The sequence below is a fragment of the Palaemon carinicauda genome, chromosome 37, assembly GCF_036898095.1.
Source record: "Palaemon carinicauda isolate YSFRI2023 chromosome 37, ASM3689809v2, whole genome shotgun sequence".
Taxonomy (NCBI): Eukaryota; Metazoa; Arthropoda; class Malacostraca; order Decapoda; family Palaemonidae; genus Palaemon; species Palaemon carinicauda.
In genome coordinates this window covers 70,836,429-70,854,966 of record NC_090761.1, presented here as the reverse complement: position 1 = coordinate 70,854,966, position 18,538 = coordinate 70,836,429, and the positions used below count along the sequence as shown (strand labels likewise).

Sequence of the window (18,538 nt, the reverse complement as noted above, 5' to 3'; positions counted from 1 at the left end):
CCTAATCTCAACTTCTATTAGTTAAAGATACCTACACAGATAGTATACTACGTGCAACCCATTCATATGGCAACGTGATCATGCCTCTTTTCATTACAAGATAATTAATTTTCATTGGCAGACCACAGGAGGAAGCGTACTGCTAGGAACAGAAAGCACAGCATAAAATAGTTGAGGAGAATTGCCAATGTTACCGAATTACAATGCCAAAGGCTGCAATATTATTATTATTATTATTTGCTAAACTGCAACCCTAGTTGGAAAAGCAGGATGCTATAAGCCCAGGGGCTCCAACAGGGAAAACAACCCAGTGAGGAAAGGAAACAAGAAAAAAATATTCTAAGAACAATAACATTAAAATAGATATTTCCTATATAAACTATAAAAACTTTAACAAAACAAGAGGAAGAGAAACAAGACAGAACAGTGAGCCCGAGTGTACCCTAAAGCAAGAGAACTCTAACCCGAGATAGTGGAAGACCATGGTACAGAGGTAATGGCACTACCCAAGACTAGAGAACAATGGTTTGATTTTGGAGTGTCCTCCTCCTAGAAGAGCCGCTTACCATATCTAAAGAGTCTCTTCTACCTTTATCAAGAGTAAAGTAGCCACTGAACAATTACCCTTGGAGAAGAAAAATTGTTAAGGATACCTTCTTTAAGAAATCAGTAGGATATTTAACCAAAGCCTGAAACACAGACTGAACAAATGCCAATAAGCAGCAGTAACCCATTTAGAAGCACAAGTATCTATCAACTACTTTTAACACTTCTTTAAATACAAATTCAACTTCATCAAAAACTATGACACACTTTCAATTTATTTCACACATAAGCATACCGTACAAATATTGTAAATGCGTATTTGTGTGTCATTGTTCACTGGTTCACCAATCTTGTCTACCAGACGGGTAAAAGATTGTCTCTCTGACCATGCCTCCTAAGAATCATACTGTGTCTCAATCAACAACTCGACTTTTTGGAAAGACTATATTCTATGCAGTAAGACTCCAGAAGTTCATATTGAATTAAGTTATAAAATCTAGGCCATATGCCCAGTACAGGGACAGATAAGGTCATGCTGTGAGTAGTGTTAAAAATACAGAAGCTGATTAAAAAACACTACCTAAATAGAATTTCACCCACAGGCATTTTCCTTCACACCACAAAAAAAATATCAAAGAATATTAACACAAGGAATTCCAGTTATGCAAACCCAACAAGGGCATCTATGTTAACATCTTCCCTTAAATTTTAGCAATTTATCACCACTGACAGCACACCACTGTGCAACCAACAGTAAACGGTTCCATGAGCAGACCGATGACAAACTTTTGTGAGCCACTGAAGGGGCTAATATTAGACATTTCTTGTCTGTACTGCTTTGTATTTCACCATATTGCAGTAGGCTCTCAAAATAACCTGCCTTATAAGTTTGTTAGGATAGGCATGGTCAAAACATGACCAGAAGAACATTACTTCCACCATAACTACATAATCAATTCCACATGGTATGGTGTAGGTTGCTGCATGGAGGTCTGAAAGACCTTGCTATTACTTCCTCTGAAACCTTAATTGCCAACCAAAAGGGCCAAAGAAAGAAAGGTGTCCATATTAGTACAGACCATATGGAACTGCTTGAGGAATATTTGTCAGTTTAGCCCACTCCCAGTCACCAGGAAACATACATACGAAAACAACTGTGACAAAGAGTGGAGCTATCAGATCCACCCTTGTGTTGTCCCAGATGCATAGATTAGCATTACAAAAACAGCTTGTGATTCAGGATTTTCACGAACAACACCACCTTGAAGTTAACTTGCTAATCACTAAACTTATTAACAAACCAAACATTAGGACCATATTTCCCCTTCTGAAACCATCGGATATTAAAAAATGCCCTCTTGGTGCAAACGCGAGAACCATGCCACCCTTGTTTTACTCGGCCAATTCAAATATCTCAACTGCCAGCTGACATTGCTCAGAACCCTAAGAAATCTAACTTGAGGAGGCAAATGCAATATACATTATCTTATATCAACATAAAAGACAAGCAAGAACTGTATGTACATAGAAAATTACACCTCACAAATAAAACCTGCAATTTGAACATAACCAACAAGTCAAAATATATCAACATATAAAAGACAAATACGGACACTCTTACCACAAAACTAAAGTAAAACCACTAGACTACACCTACCCGTGATAATATCTATCCGCGGCCGATCCTTGCGTATCTTTCCGTTCCATGGCCTCAAGCGAGCCCATACCTCGATATTTCTTTAGCCTGACGCCATTACTGAAGAAATATTCACCGGGTGCTTCGGAGGTACCAGCTAACATCGAACCCATCATTACTGCCACGGAAGAGAAAGACAACCGACTATTGTAACTGCTAAAAATATATGAAGAAAATTTAGAATAAGATTGATGACAAAACATATAACAGATAATAATTCGACCAAGCTAATAGCACAGTTAGTACAAACCTGTCGATGCTCCCAAAGCTAAAGCTTTAATAATGTGTCCCACAGAGGATATTCCACCATCAGCCATAACAGGTACGCCAAATCTTCTTGCGTATTCTGCAACCTTTGGAATAACTTTAATGAATTTCTCAAACCAATGCACAAGAAGACAGGTCTTTAGCACAGTATTCTTAATAACAATTTCTAAGTTATTTAAAGAATCTTGTTATAATAAACAGGATTTAACCCTTTTACCCCCAAAGGACGTACTTGTACGTTTCACAAAAGCCATCCCTTTACCCCCATGGACGTACCGGTACGTCCATGCAAAAAAATGCTATGAAAAATTTTTTTTTCATATTTTTGATATTTTTTTGAAAAAAATCAGGTATTTTCCAAGAGAATGAGACCAACCTGACCTCTCTATGACAAAAATTAAGGCTGTTAGAGCAATTTAAAGAAAATATACTGCAAAATGTGCTGGGGAAAAAAAAAAACCCCTTGGGGGTTAAGGGTTGGAAATTTCCAAATACCCCGGGGGTAAAAGGGATAAACAGGATTTAACTTACTTTGTACACTGCTGTGGCTTGAGGCCTTCCAACAGCCATGACTTCTTGAGTGATGCATATAGATCCGGAGCCCATTCCGACACGTAAGCCGTCGACGCCTGCGTCTATGAGGTTTTTGGCTTGAGCTGCTGTTACGACTGAAAAATCCAACAGAGACCCTCAGAAAATTAGCAAGGAAATAAAGATAAATGCAATATATATCTGTTAAAACACCAGTTTAATCAATTTACTTTTCACAGCCTAGCAACAGGTTTCTATTTACCATTTCCGCCAATAATCTGAAGCTCTGGATATGTGTTTTTGATAAATCTGATGAGATTTATTTGATATATGGAGTTACCCTGCGACGAATCCTATCAAAAGAAATGTGGTTCAGTGACAAGTCCAATACCTCAGTGCACAATGTAAATCTTTCTTCAAGAGACTATAAACTAAATTCAACCTATACATAAATTTCAACAAAATATTTCTTATTCTTCAAATATACATTTGTCAAGGACTAAATAAACATAAAAATACCAGACCACACAAGCCACTTACCAAAACCACCACATCTGCCCCAGCATTGACTAAGAGGTCCAGCCTGTGTTTGTCAGATTCTCTGGTCCCGATCGCTGCACCCACCAACAATTGATTGTTTGCGTCATACGAAGCATTTGGGAAGTTACGAGATTTCTTGAGATCAGTACGAGCGATCAGGGCTACAAGTTCCCCATTATCATTTGTGATGGGCAATTTACCTGAAATACAGCATATAATACTCAAAGAATAGAAAAACAAATAGAGTTATTTATCATTACACTTATGTTAATAATATACACTCCATTAATTAAAAGATGGGGAACATATTCCAAATAAATGAGCCAGTTAAGAATTACAAAAAATTGACAATGGAAACAGCAAACTAAAGTAGTGTCAAGTGAGACAGATATATATAAAGAAAACCAGCGATGAAAAATTATATGGAAAGACTTACGAAGGAGATAACTCAGGTATAAAATAAGCAAGCAGGAGAATTAGTGTGCACCTACAGAGCAAGAAATTAATGCAGTTTCCCACTGAGCAAACAAGTGTTTCTGCTCCCTAAGTTCTCTAGTAAACACAGGCAGGTTCATTAGAAAAGTTTAAGACAAATTTTGGAATGCAATTTCAAGACAAACACTTTCCTCACTACCTAAGACTTGGACTCATGTTTCTGACAGGTTGCACAATGACATGCCCGGCATTCCCCTTTTCTTGCGGCAGAGGGAGAGGGGGGGAGGCGGCAACATCAGCATCTCCCTCTCTTACTGAACGGGTCAGGTTAGGGGCCAAGTATGTAAAGGATCCTCCTGGATCGAAAAAGTTGTAAATGATCCCGACTGGCATTCAGAGAAAGTTGCCACGACTTTCCATGGCTGCACTTGAAGGTTTGTCTGCAGGCACAAGCGAAAACCTAGGTAGCAACCTTTCATTGTTGTCTGCAAGTGACGTAGACCCCTCTCCATAGCGCAAGTGCCACCACTGGACCAACTTGTTTTGAACCTTTGGACACTCAGTTGACCCACTGGTTAGCTACCAGGTCCCAAACAGATTATATCCTTTCCACCAGACAGCACCCCATTAATAACATAGAAAACTGGCACGTAGAACCTTTATTGTCTCGAAATTGCACGGAGCAGTATCTTGTTATATCAACTGGAAGTGAAAGTTCTCAGATCCACAGATCTGATCATCAACCAGCATCTTACTTGGGGGCTGCCGACAGACCAGGGTTGTCGTTTGCAAGAGATTGATCTTGGGTAAAGAGACAGAGTCACATACACTTCCCTCAGTTGATCAAGGACAGCTTCCACCACATGATGGTGTGCAGCGATCCACCAATCGTGAAACACTTGCCAATGTAGATTCAAGCTCTTCTTGCTCCTAAAGAAAACTCCCCAGGACCAAGCAAGGAGCATATACCCAGAAACTTCAGTTATCAGTACTCTCGAGGATTGCAAAGTGATATAGTTTCTGGTATTGAATTCCGCATTGCCTAGAATTCCTCCTCAAAGAGTACGCCCACAACTGAACAGGATCACAACCTACATTCGAAATACTGTATGGGGATAATTGTGAACAATCATGGCCCCTCACAAAAAGCGCAAAGACAATGTGAATCTACAGCTGGTTTATCTATGATCAAATTGGAGCATCCACCTTTTCCTCTACATTTGAAAATACTCACTTTGTTTCATTACTGACAAGAAGCCAATGATCATTTATTCAAACTTCATCATGGACAAGAAGCCTACGATCATTTATTCAAACTCTATCATTAACAAGAGGCCAATAATAATCTATTCAAACTGAAAAGCATGAGTAAAATAATAAACAGCCACAGAAAGGGTGCAACAGTATGTCTGTATGGGTTGTGGCTGAAGACAAAAGTGAATTCTATTAGACAGGAGAGTGGGGTACTCGGCCCGTCCAACACCTGCCGTTAGTTAACTACTTTGTCAACCATTTCAAAAGCTGATCTAGCTCTACAGTAGAAATTTACTATTATAGAAGTTGAAAGGTTTACATAAGTTTAGGAACACATATACATACAGAACCATGATATATAATACTGTATATAGCAGAATGCATACACTGAAAGGATAAGATAATTATATAAAAAGGGCAAATATGAAAACCTAGAACAGGTAGGAAAGTGCATATAACAGTAAATAGCAGAGAGAACTAATTACACAACCATAAATGGAGTCTGGGGTGACTCATAAAATGTAATGATGATGTCACATGACAATTTAATACCTTTCTTAGATCTCTGAAGAATTTCATTCGCCTTATCGAGGCTGACACCTGCAGGGGCTGTTACCAAATCGTCAAATGGGGTCATGATTTCGGATAAAAGCTTGTCAGAGTTGGGTTCCAAAAAATCAATATCACGTGAGGTGACGATACCAATTAACCTGCTCCCCATTTTCCCATCTTCTGTAATTGGGATACCACCAAAACCATGTTTCTTTTTAACTTCAAACACATCAACAACCTGAAAATACAATAAAAATCATAATTACAGACCAAATACCACATTTTATATTTTAATTACAGTAATTTGTATGTCTTCTAACAATACAAACCCAAGCCCTTTAATGAGAGTATGTATTCAGAACAGCTGGAACTCTGCTGTTAAGATTTATATCAAAGTTTAAAGGCTACTCATGAATGGCAAAGGCAAGGGATAGAAACAAGGTCCTAGCTAGCTGGACAATGCCCTAGAAACTAACCATATATACAAATGATCACCAAACAAGGTAGGACCAGGAAGGGGCAGGCAATGGTTGCATATGACTCTGCAGGTTGACCCATAGGTTACAGACAACAAATTAAACTAGTGAGCTTGAGCAGGACTTGAATCCTAGTCCGGCAATCGCCAGGCAGGGACACATCCACTTTGATCTTAAACCTTGGACTTATGGGATAGTCAAGGTGGGAATAGTAACCTGAAGCACTTAGGCTTGTATAGTTACGAAAAAAGCAAGTTACTTTAGATATCTGTATTTGTTCCTGCAAGGATATAAACCCTTATTTTTAAATATGAAACTTATCCTTTTTGGTCTTACACAAGAGCAAAAGTGGTGATTCTTGCCAAGTTAGGTTATAACTACCTGCATGGAGGTCTTGATTGGCCCTGAGTCCTGAGTAGGATGATCTTTGTTTCTCCTAAAATTGGTACAAGACAAGGGTCAACTCATTTCCATGGAGGTTCTAACATAGAACCCGGCCATTATTACATGACACAACCACAGCTAAGGGGGGCTCTTCCTTGGCACCCCTGGAGGGGCCCATTGATAGTAAGCCTCTGCTGACAGGGTTAGGCATCTGTTGATCAGGTCCAGCCTAATCACAAATGGAATACTGGTTGTAAACAGGAGTATTCTATAAAACAGGCAGTACTTACGGCTAAGAAAACAAGAGCGTTCTAGCATGTGTCTTTTCCGGTGAGGGCAAGAGCCCTGGTAAGTGCTTGCAGTCAGATGTGTGCTTCCAAGCTGCTATAGAAGGGGGCGTGCTCCTGTAGGAGAGCATGCAAATATGAGGTCTTCCTCCTACAGGAGTACACAGGAGAGACTTCTACGATGCACAAACAGGTGAGGAGCATTGAAGGAAATCGTTTCCATACATATAGGAGAGGACTTTTTGGCTTGTGTGCATGCAAATCTCTTTAAGCGTGTATGCAAGCATCAAAGTGCTATAGGCATGATCATAGTAGCACCTATAACTGGTGCCTGCAAACAGATAAGGACCTGCTCCTGCAGGAAGATGCGTGCACATAGTAACACACTAGCTGGCAGGTAAGTTGGTGTGTGCAAGTACGTGCACGAGAGGACACTCCCAAGGGACCGTGTGGTCATGAACAGGTAATATGGTCTCCCACAAGGAGAGAAACAGTAGGAGACAGCAAGTGCAACTGCTATCGATTGGTCCTAAGAGGAAGATTGGCAGAACCTATCTATCCAGCCGGCATCATTTGACAATAAGGAGTCCCCTCAGGGTTCTTGTATTGCTGCATCACCATCTTGGTCCTCTTATCCTCTTCTTCAATAAAGGGAAACATAGGGACCCCTTGGGTAAAATTCTACCCCACAGGGAGAGAATTGGTAGGAGCCACGTATACGCAGCTCATATCAATCTGTCTTCTAGGACTTAGTCCATAAGAGGAAAAGAATGACATAGCCCTTCCATCATGATTGGCATTGAGTAGAGACCAAGTTGTGTGGCTTTCTGCCCAAGAAAAGACACTAACAATAAGAAGAGTGACGCCCTTCCCCTTCAACTTGGCATGAGCAGACACTCCTCCCCAATCACACTGGACTACAGTAAACAGCAACATGAATATCGTAAAACAGGAACAAAAAACTGCATATTAGCAGGTTAGACAACTGTCAGTCAGCCTCGGTTAACAGGAAAACTGCAAGACCATTAATATATGTCATACACAACCACCTACCACCAATTATCTAAAATAATAAACAAAAATGCCAGTTAATAGTATTGTATGACTACTCTCTCCAAAAGGATGAAAACAAAATGGCTATTCAGTTCGCTGGCAGAAGGGGGCAAGGCTTCCCCACCAAACGCCAGTAGCTACTGACACCTCGTTATAAATCTTAACAGCTGGCAAGTTCCATCTATGCTAAAAGCATACTTCTACAGTATCAAAGGACACAGGTACAACAAAATCAATTTCATCGCTCCATATACAGTAGAGTCTAACATAAAGTAATATGAAAATAAAGAAAGCTGGTTTATAACAATGCCACAAATACGTAATTAATCAGCACTTACTCGGTGGTTGGGCGTGAGGCAAACGGGATCTCGGATGAATCCGTGTTTATATTTTTTAACTTTCATAAGCTCCTGCGCTTGTACCTCAGGTGAGCAATTATGATGAATAATGCCAATACCTCCACACAGCTGAAATTCAATGGAGACCATGAGAATAAAGTTTTAAATCACAAAGTATACGAAAATCCTCAACTTACAAACTTTAATAGGTTCCAAGAAGCTTTTGCGAGTCAGATTTTAATAAATTTTGCCCTAGGGTAAGCTGCTTCTAACTCACCGGCCTACAACTTTCATCTACAAAGGCCAACAATTAGTCCGATCCACATTGCAAATGATGTCTTGCTTATTCATTAAATTACATATTTCACTACAGTACTTCAATAGGAGCTTTTGATACAATAAATGAAATTTATGACTTTAGTTGGATTTGTGTTTACATCTCCAAAGGATTGTAAGTTGAGGACATTCTGCATGTATAATGTTGTATCATGTTACTTTCTCAACAGAACCAAACCATGAACTGGTTACAACCAAAAAATATAAACTATAGTCCATTTCTTTTAGCGATGCATATTTGCACCGACTCGCAGCGGTGCCCTTTTAGCTCGGAAAAGTTTCCGCTTCGCTGATTGGTTGGACGAGATAATTCCAACCAATCAGCGATCACGAAACTTTTCCGAGCTAAAAGGGCACCGCTGCAAGTCGGTGCAAATATGCATCGCTAAAAGAAATGGACTATAGCTAGGTCCAACACTTGGTAACATAAGTTGAGGTGGGACCCAAACAATATAATCTTATTCTCTCTGATATCAAACATGTACGTATATGAATGTTGTCCGGTACAAAATTGGAAGAAAACCACTTACAGCCATTGCGATAGCCATTTCAGATTCTGTGACAGTGTCCATCGGTGATGATACCAGGGGAGCCTTAAGGCTGATCTTCTTTGTTAATGCTGATGTTAAGTCCTGGAAAGACAAATTCATTCTTTCATTGACGGTCTTGACACAAAAAATTTCTATTCCAAGTTATAGCAATAATACATAAACCCTAAGCACTAAAGAAGCCCACTCGAGTTATATGTTGACAACACCCATTACAACATGCTATTGCCGAGTGTTTAAGGAGGTATAACTACAGGGATAATATTCTCATGAATGTTATACAAATAGGTTAACCACTTACCACTTCTTCTGCAGTGAAGTCAATAAATCCAGGTAGAATGATGAAATCCCTGCGAAAAAGAAAAAGAACAATAATTTATGACATTATGGCCTACTTAATGATAAGAGCCCAATAAAATTCTGCTGTTCCAACCCATATACAGTATGCTTAACGAAGAAGTTTGATATTAGAAAGCGTTTAAGCAATACAATAATTGGACTCTTAAAATTATGTATTTAAAATTAAGTGCATCCACAATGGCTAACCACATGCCCTATCTTTTTGTCTAATGCTTTCCAAAAGCCACTGCTGATATCTTCAGTCAAGGTTATAACGTTATCAGTGTTAAGTTTAACAACAGACAGACACACGATGGAGCTATTGCTCACTTGCTCAGTAATGGTGTTAAGAAGAGTATACAGAGATGGAATTTTAATCTCAAAACAGAAAATTACCATCCAAGATATTTTGAAAAAATAAATTTAGCTCTTTACATAAAGAGTATAAGTTTGGCGCTAGATGAAACCAGCCGTTAAGCTTTTGCGAGGTGTAACTACACTCCACTAGTTAGCAGAGGGGGTAGCAGGAGTAGAACCAACCCCCCGCTCACATAGACACTAGTATACAATCGTTCCTTTGTAATTGCGGCAGGACCAGTATGCGTAAAGAGCTACATGTTTGTATTGTTAGGAAAAATGCAAATTATTTCTGAATTTGTTATTTGTTCCGGCACTCTAGACAAGCCTTACGTTCATTACTTACTGTAGGAAACTTACCCAATGGTGGGTGAAAGTCCTAAAACCAACTGGCTTTGCACAACCTGTTTAGAGGGCACTCTGATACCTCGTGATCCTTATAGGATGATGGCCTGGGCAATCGATGCTAGCGTATACTTTAGCCATGTGACTTGACCAGCTAAACGTAAACTTGAGCTAAGCTCCTCACTTAACCTGAACATTGCCAGACTCCACCTTTCTTGGAGAATGGGGTCATATATATACACATGTATATCAGGTTGCAAAAAGAGGGGCATGGTACCCACCAGCAATTAGAGGAGGTTAGCTGAATTCCTCAGATGCTGAGCCCCAAGAGATGAGAGAAATGAAATAGAAAGTGAGCAGTCACTCGTACATTATAGTCTTACTCGCGGGTAACTTCTGCCCTCAACTAACTGCTGCTTGTTACACACAAGGGAGCCGAGGTGTTAGTTGACCACATTTTGCGCAGCCACCACGTGACCTAAGGTAAACATTTCTAGGTTCCTATGGGTTGTCTTACAGGTAGCGGGCGGCAGCCGCTGTTTTCACACATCTGTCACAAACATTCCTTTGAATGCCAGGAATGTCAGCGGTTTCATGAGTACGGGACAACAACTGGAAGATGAGGAGCCTGAATGCATGGCTCTCTCAATTTCCTGTGTAATCCCCAAAAGGATACTGTATACTTCTATATAATCTTCCCCTGGTTCTACCTGTGTTCACCAAGAGCCAGCCCATCTAATACCGGGCTCTAGGGAATTCTTTTCCAGTTCTGTAATTCATTTGTTTGATGTCAGCTACCCTCCAAAATTGGGGGAAATGCCTTGGTATATAGTTAGATACAGTAGTAATTCCTCCTTACCATCACAGGGCAGAGTAACAGTTGGTCTGGGTCATTTGTTCCTAAAGAACAGACTCAATCTGGAAGGGCCAGATTCTAAGATCCTCTTCAGCCGGATTTTGGTCTTGACCATGACTCCGGGACGAATCAAGTGTCTCACTTGGCCCCTTCACCGTGAATGGGAGATGTCATGGGACAGACCATGTAGCTCATTAATTCCCTTGGCAGAGGAAAGAGCTAAAAGAAAGACTGTCTTCTAGGTCAAGTCATGATCCAATGCTCGACAAGGCCAGAGCTCCTTCCAGCGAGTGCAGCATCCACAGCGTTCCCAGGTGGTGGTCTGATTAGCAACTGCGGGCAGGTGCACTCAGAATTCATACGAGAGACCATAACTCTGTTCAGTTTAAAACAAGGCTGATACCAAACAAAGTGTTCCTCTCTGATGAACAAGAGCTCCACTATTGTTGGTATAGTAGTGATGAGGGGAACAATACCCTGTCTATGTCATCAATCACAAAGGACAGTCCATTTTGCCCAGTCTACTAAAGCACATGCTTCCCTAGAGGTATCCTGTCATTCTTTTGTCCCCAGTCTTGAAAGCCTTGTTTCAAAGGGGTTGAAGACGAACCAATGGATTCGCTTGATGGAAGGTCTCCATGTGATTATCTGAGTAGATTGGTAAATGTAGGTAGCTTTCTTGGTGCCTTTCTGAGCAGATGCAGAAGGCCTGGGAATCATTCTGCACGTTGCCACAACTGAGCTACTAGGGATTGGATTGGATTACAGTAAAGCACTGGGACATGAAAGACCATTCAGTACCAGAGCTACTAGAGTCATCGAGGGATCTTGCAATGCTCCGACTTTGTTTAGAAGCCTCCTTATGTAAGAGGAGAGGAATGTGTAGACTTCTGTCCTGTCCCACAGATATTGAAATGCATCTTGTCAGACTGCCTGGGCACTCGATACTAGTGAGCAATACCCTAGGAGATTCCGGTTAAATGACAACGCAAACAGGCCAAAAGTGAACTTTGTTGGCGTGTTGTCTCCGTGATCTTTCGGAGCTTCCTGATCAGATTGTCCTCATACATATTCTTTTTGCCCAGGATGAAAGACTAACTCGTTATACTACATCCCTCCGAGGATTCCACAGGATTGGCACATGTGCCTTGTAAAGTACCTCTTTGTTTGTGTGTGACACCACCGTAATGTTGTCGCTCATCAGTACTACCGAGTGCCTTCAAAAAAGCCAACGGAATTGTTTGAGGGACAAATGAGAGAAGATCACCTTGAAGCAATTTAAGGATGTGGACCAACACCGACAATTAAAAATGTCAAAGAACCACTTTGCCACACATGGTAAAAACCTAGACAGAAGCACGATCAAAGTATAATAGACAAGCATGCATTTCTTTTCCACATTTAGCGAGGACAACGGGTCTCAAGGACAGCAAGAGGAAATGTTGTTGTTAAACCTCTAAAGCTGCTTCGTAAGAAACTAATAATCCTTAGGGATGAGAAGTTATTTAGATTAGATTTATGAGTTTGGGCAAGGGTAAACATAAAAACCTGTCACTTAAAAATTAAACTTGATGCATAAAACTATTCAACATTTCCGTGCAAAGATATTAACATGGCTATTACCAATTTTTGACTAATTTCTTTTATATACCATTAATTGATTGCATTACTATTGGCCTAACACATGGGAAAAAATGAGTCACAAAACTTTATGCATTCAGATAACTCTTCTAACCATATATGGATAAATACTTGTCGTCCAGCCAAAGGAGGTCACCAACTTGCAAAAATTTGGAGATACAAATAACAAAGATAAGATAAAGAAATACTCTAAGAAAACAATATTATATCATTTGCTAAAGTGAGCAAAGCAACATTTGTAATAACCTGATATCTATTTCATATGAAACCCAACTATTGTGGACTTTTGTAGCTGGAAATCATAGGCATGGAATTCAGGTTGAACTTACCCTAGACCAAATTTGAAAAATGTTCGACTTACAAACAAATTCTTGAAATTCAATGTTTATATATTGAGGATCTTCTGTACTGTATGCTTGATCAAATCTTACATGAGACACAAACCAATGACAGACTGTTTAGAGTACAATGAGAAGCAAAACTAATAAACTACAGTGTACCCTTTTCTCATTACATGATGCTTCACACCCACATACTTTAACACTTTCTTGCTAGAACCCCTTCTAAATAATCAAATATACAGTACATCGCACTTTGAAATAAAAATGCTTTTACATATCTATCAATTTCAATTGATATGCAAAATGCACCCAAGTACAGCAAATAAACAATTAATATTCAAGAGAACATGTCTCTATTCTGCAATGCATACTGATATCTTATCTAAAATATCACACTAAGCTCCGTCAAGGTCAAACTTATTCCTTGTACACTGTGCACCATGCATTAATATCAACTATTATTATAATCATTACTTGTTAAGTTACAACCTTAGCTGGAAAAGCAGGATGCCATAAGCCCAGGGGCTCCAACAAGGAAAATAGCCCAGTGAGGAAAGGATATGATGGAAAATAAGACATTTTAAGAACAGTAACATTAAAATAAATATTTTTCATATAAACTATGAAAAATTTAACAACATAAGAGGAAGAGAAATAAAAAAAAATGAAACATAATAAGAGCGCCTGACTGTACCCAAAAGCAAGAGAACTCTAACCCAAGACAGTGGAAAGCCATGGCACTACCCAAGACTAGAGAACAATGGTTTAGATTAAGTGGCCTTCTCCTAGAAGAGTCTGTAAAGAGAATAAGCTGCCACAAATATACAATAACATAGGAAAGAAAAAACTACGTAACATCAGTTACAAGGCCATTCCTTTGTGAGGAAAATACATGTCTTCTTTAACCCTCGGAACTTTTCAACATCAGTCCAAGTTCTAAACCTTTATCATTCTAGTTATGACCTTTGATTACAATCATTAATGGTATTGAAAATGGACTTTGGTCGGTACACTTGGGCACATTATTCTATATTATTCCTCTTCCTCGTTGTTTTTTGAAGTTTATATATGAAATATTTATTCTAATGTTACTGTTCTTAAAATATTTTACTTTAATTGTTCATTACTTCTCTTGTAGTTTATTTATTTCCTTTCCTCACTTGGCTATATTCTCTGTTGGAGCTCATGGGCTTATAGCATCCAGCTTTCCCAACTATGGTTATAGCATAGCTATTAATTATAATAATAGAGGCTATTGGTACATTGGGCTTTCATTGGATAATATCGTCTTAATTCTACTGTCAATGGATTGAATTGCGATGCCAAAGTATACACAAAACACAAATCAAATCCACTACCAGACAACTTAAAACGATGAAGATCCTCCCTTTATCTATACCAGCGTCCACAGCTCAGCATAAAACCGCAGTAGTTAAGGAAGGATCTGCCAGATCTCTACATGAGAACTCGATAAACGAGCAGACAAAAAAGACTGTTTAATTATTCTATTCGGATGCAATGCCTAAAAAAGGTCAAGCTGAATGATTGCATCTTAACCCTTTTACCCCCGGGCTATTTGGAAATTTCCAACCCTTAACGCCCAGGGGGTTATTTTTATCCCAGCACATTTTGCAGTATATTTTTTTTAAATTGCTCTAACAGCCTTAATTTTTGTCATAGAGAGGTCAGGTTGATCTCATCTCTTGGAAAATGACAGAATTTTCTCAAAAATTTATCAAAAATTTGAAAAAAAAAATGTTATAGCATTTTTTTGCAAGGACGTACCGGTACATCCATGGGGGTAAAGGTATGGCTTTTGTGAAACGTACCAGTACATCCTTTGGGGTAAAAGGGTTAATTTCTCACATTCTTAATAATTTGAAAACATTATGAACAAGTCCTTCCTGCTTTTGAAAATCATCCCTAATGAAATTGCCAGTATTCCGTGGAGCAACTAATATTCTTGCAGATTGGCACAGGCATAGAAAAAGTACAGATCAATGCCATTTTACTAAAGCAATATATATATATATATATATATATATATATATATATATATATATATATATATATATATATATATATATATACACACACACACAAACTTTAGGTGACCTAACCTAACATTACCCACACCATTAACTCACTACAACCAACCAGCCACTTTTACTAGGGCTACTAGTGGGTGTGCCCGCCATACTACAAACTAGCTATTAAAGCAATAAATAATACTTAAAATGACATTATTATACCGACTGATTTTTTTTATTGCCAAGATGAACCGTATCATATGAATTTTACGTAACCGGTGGTACTAAACAGGTTAGTAGCACTCGGTTCTATTTCTCTTCTTTTTTTTTTTTTAGTTTATATATTAAAGATCAAATTTAATGTTGTTCTGTTCTGGAAATATTTCATTTTGATTGTTTATTACTTCTGTGGCAGTTTATTTCTGTTTCCTTTCCTCACTGGCCTATTTTTCTCTGTTGGAGCCCTTGGGCTTATAGCATCTTGCTTTTCCAACTAGGGTTATAGGCTAGCTTGCAATGATGACCTAGGCTAATAAAAATAATCTAGGTAAATAGTATAAAATATTGGATGTTTAATCATGTATTTTCTTAAACACTAAGTTTATCTTCAAGTTTGCAGGTCACCTTTTGGGATTGATCATAAATAAAAAAAAATTAAAGTAAGTCTCCCCAAAAGTACTGTTTACTAAGCTTCAAGACTGCAAATACTGCAGCATTAACAGCTATTTCATGTTATAGAATAGCTTATAATAAAAATAATTATCATTATTAACTATTAAATAATATTAACATTAACAATAATCATTTTCGAAAAAACGAGTCTTATAATATACCCCAATTTTATATCAGTTAAGTTAGCCCCCGTGTTTTACTAGGATATCATATTAACAATATAGCAATAACATTATTATTAACAGCATTAAAATACATCAAGCTACCAGGTAAAAAAATGAACCTAGTTAATCCTGGTATTTACAAACCCACCAGGTTCACAACCTTACGTAAAAATAACCTAACAAAGACATTAGATCAGGGTACAAAGCATTTTATTATTACTTGCTAAGCTACAACCCTAGTTGGAAAAGCAGTATGCTATAAGCCCAGGGGCGCCAACAGGGAAAATAGCCCAGAGAGGAAAGGAAACAAAGAAAAATAAAATATTTCAAGAACAGCAACAGTAACCATAACAATTTTAACAAAAGAAGAAAAAACATTTAAGGCAGATTCAAGAAAATCCTAATCACATTATTTCAAAGTGAAATCAGGGGCTCCAACAGGGAAAATAGCCCAGTGAGGAAAGGAAACAAAGAAAAATAAAATATTTTAAGAACAGCAACAGTAACCATAACAATTTTAACAAAAGAAGAAGAAAATACATTTAAGGCAGACTCAAGAAAATCCTAATCACATTATTTCAAATTGAAATAGATAATGAAGATAAAATAGCCCAGTGAGGAAAGGAAACAAAGAAAAATAAAATATTTCAAGAACAGCAACCATAATTTTAACAAAAGAAAAAAAACATTTAAGGCAGACTCAAGAAAATCCTAATCACATTATTTCAAATTGAAATAGATAATGAAGATAATTATCAGTTGTTAAAAGAGAATTGCACGAGAAAACACGAGGGAAGCTGACAAAGTGCTTTAATATGCCAGGTCTCTCTTCAACAAGAAAAATAGCCCAGTGAGGAAAGGAAACAAAGAAAAATAACATATTTCAGGTACAGCAACAGTAACCATAACAATTTTAACAAAACAAGAAGAAAAAGCATTAAAGGCATATTCAAGAAAATCCTAATCACATTATTTCAAATTGAAATAGATAATTATAAGTATTGTTAAAAGGGAATTGCACGAGAAAACACGAGGGAAGCTGACAAAGTGCTTTAATATGCCAGGTCTCTCTCTCTATACGTACTGATACGTGAGCCCTTCCCCTGAGGCAAACATTTGTGCACCGGTATTTCCATCTTCTGGCACGTAGCTCGTGCCTCCGCTAATTAAAAATTCGGCCATTATCAACTGCAGTGGATTGAAGAACACGACCGTTTTTAAATAACACTTGTTGCTCGTCACTTTAGGGTGTAATTAAAGTCCCGTACAGGTTGACTTTCCCAGGTCCTGGACCATTCGCTGACACCGCGTGGACCAGACTGAGGTGGGACCTCGTCATCAACCACTCCGTCAATCGAATCCTTTTGCAACTATGTTGCACGAGAGATTTGACCAGTTTTAAAATATAATCAAACTTTAATTAAACATAATTATAATATAAATTGGTAAAGAAATATATCTATATTACTTTTTATTTGAAATCATATTTTTCTATGCAATATATTTTTTTGTAAACTATAGTTTTTTTGTAGAGTGTACCTGTTGCCAGGCAACGCTTGACGCGGGAAGTCCGAATCATAGTGAGGTGGTGAAATTCCTTGAGCTTTAAATAGCTACAGGAGTAGACGTGTGCACAGTGCCAAGACATTTTGGCTACGTAAAACTCCCATGGCGATGGGGACTGTCAAGTGAAGCCCAAATTGTGTTGCATACTTCTTGCAACGTGGCTTAAGGTAGATATCACCTTTCTGGGGGCGAATTATGTAAGAGGAAATAATTATCTCCTGGTGGGTGTTGACGGGACAGTCATTCGTCATTTTTCAATATCTCTTTTGACATTACTTTTTTTTAGAATGATTTATTGTTAATTTGTTCTCTTCAGTTATTTATTTCCTTATTTCCTTTCCTCACTGAGCTATTTTTCCCTATTGGAGCCCCTGGGCTTATAGCATCTTGCTTTTCCAATTAGGGTTGTAGCTTGGATAGTAATAATAATAATAATAATAATTTGAATATATTTCCTTTACTTACCTGGCTTCTAATAGATTAATAAACCTCATGATATAAGTTGCTATTACGGGAAAAGAAAAAGGAAAATTCTATATGAAATCCATAGCAATTTAGATTAAATGTTGCAATTCGAGTTTCCTGAGTTTTCTGACTTACAAAATGCAAATTTCTGTAGCAAGCCAAGGCTATTAAACTTTTCATTTATATTTAAGTATCCTGTGCATATGGCATTCATACCGAAATACCTCTAGGTTGAATTTAATCAATCATTTTATTCATAAGAAATAAAAATTTTCTCTTGCTTTTTTTTTAATTGCCTAGGCCTTGAGATCATATGTTTTTAACTTATAGATTATACTTCAGTAACTGTCAGTTACAAATACAACTGTATTATCTATATTTATGCATCATTGCCTTTCGAAATTTAAATACAGTAATGTATTAAATGTATGTGTCAGAAACATTGTAGCACGAATGTCGTATTTCATTTTATATATTGTATTGAATGTTACATAAAAATCACTGTACCACGATTTTATA

The 18,538-nt window shown here is 38.0% G+C and overlaps 1 protein-coding gene across 5 annotated transcripts in view; it reads right to left on the bottom strand.

Annotated features, from left to right (window-relative positions):
• The window catches only part of ras (Inosine-5'-monophosphate dehydrogenase ras), a 32,996-nt gene extending 15,674 nt beyond the window's left edge, over positions 1 to 17,322 (bottom strand). For 3 of the 5 annotated variants that reach the window (XM_068361404.1, XM_068361403.1, XM_068361405.1), the window contains exons 1-10: positions 17,073 to 17,322; positions 9,545 to 9,593; positions 9,226 to 9,327; positions 8,360 to 8,488; positions 5,822 to 6,059; positions 3,581 to 3,780; positions 3,303 to 3,393; positions 3,041 to 3,177; positions 2,493 to 2,595; positions 2,204 to 2,360 (exon numbers count right to left, since the gene is read on the bottom strand). In XM_068361404.1, coding sequence (XP_068217505.1) covers positions 2,204 to 2,360; positions 2,493 to 2,595; positions 3,041 to 3,177; positions 3,303 to 3,393; positions 3,581 to 3,780; positions 5,822 to 6,059; positions 8,360 to 8,488; positions 9,226 to 9,327; positions 9,545 to 9,593; positions 17,073 to 17,170 — 1,304 coding nt within the window. In that variant the 5' untranslated portion in view covers positions 17,171 to 17,322. The remainder of the gene's footprint in view (positions 1 to 2,203; positions 2,361 to 2,492; positions 2,596 to 3,040; positions 3,178 to 3,302; positions 3,394 to 3,580; positions 3,781 to 5,821; positions 6,060 to 8,359; positions 8,489 to 9,225; positions 9,328 to 9,544; positions 9,594 to 17,072) is intronic. The other 2 variants (XM_068361407.1, XM_068361406.1) reach the window with 1 other exon arrangement.
• Positions 17,323 to 18,538: the final 1,216 nt, after the last annotated feature.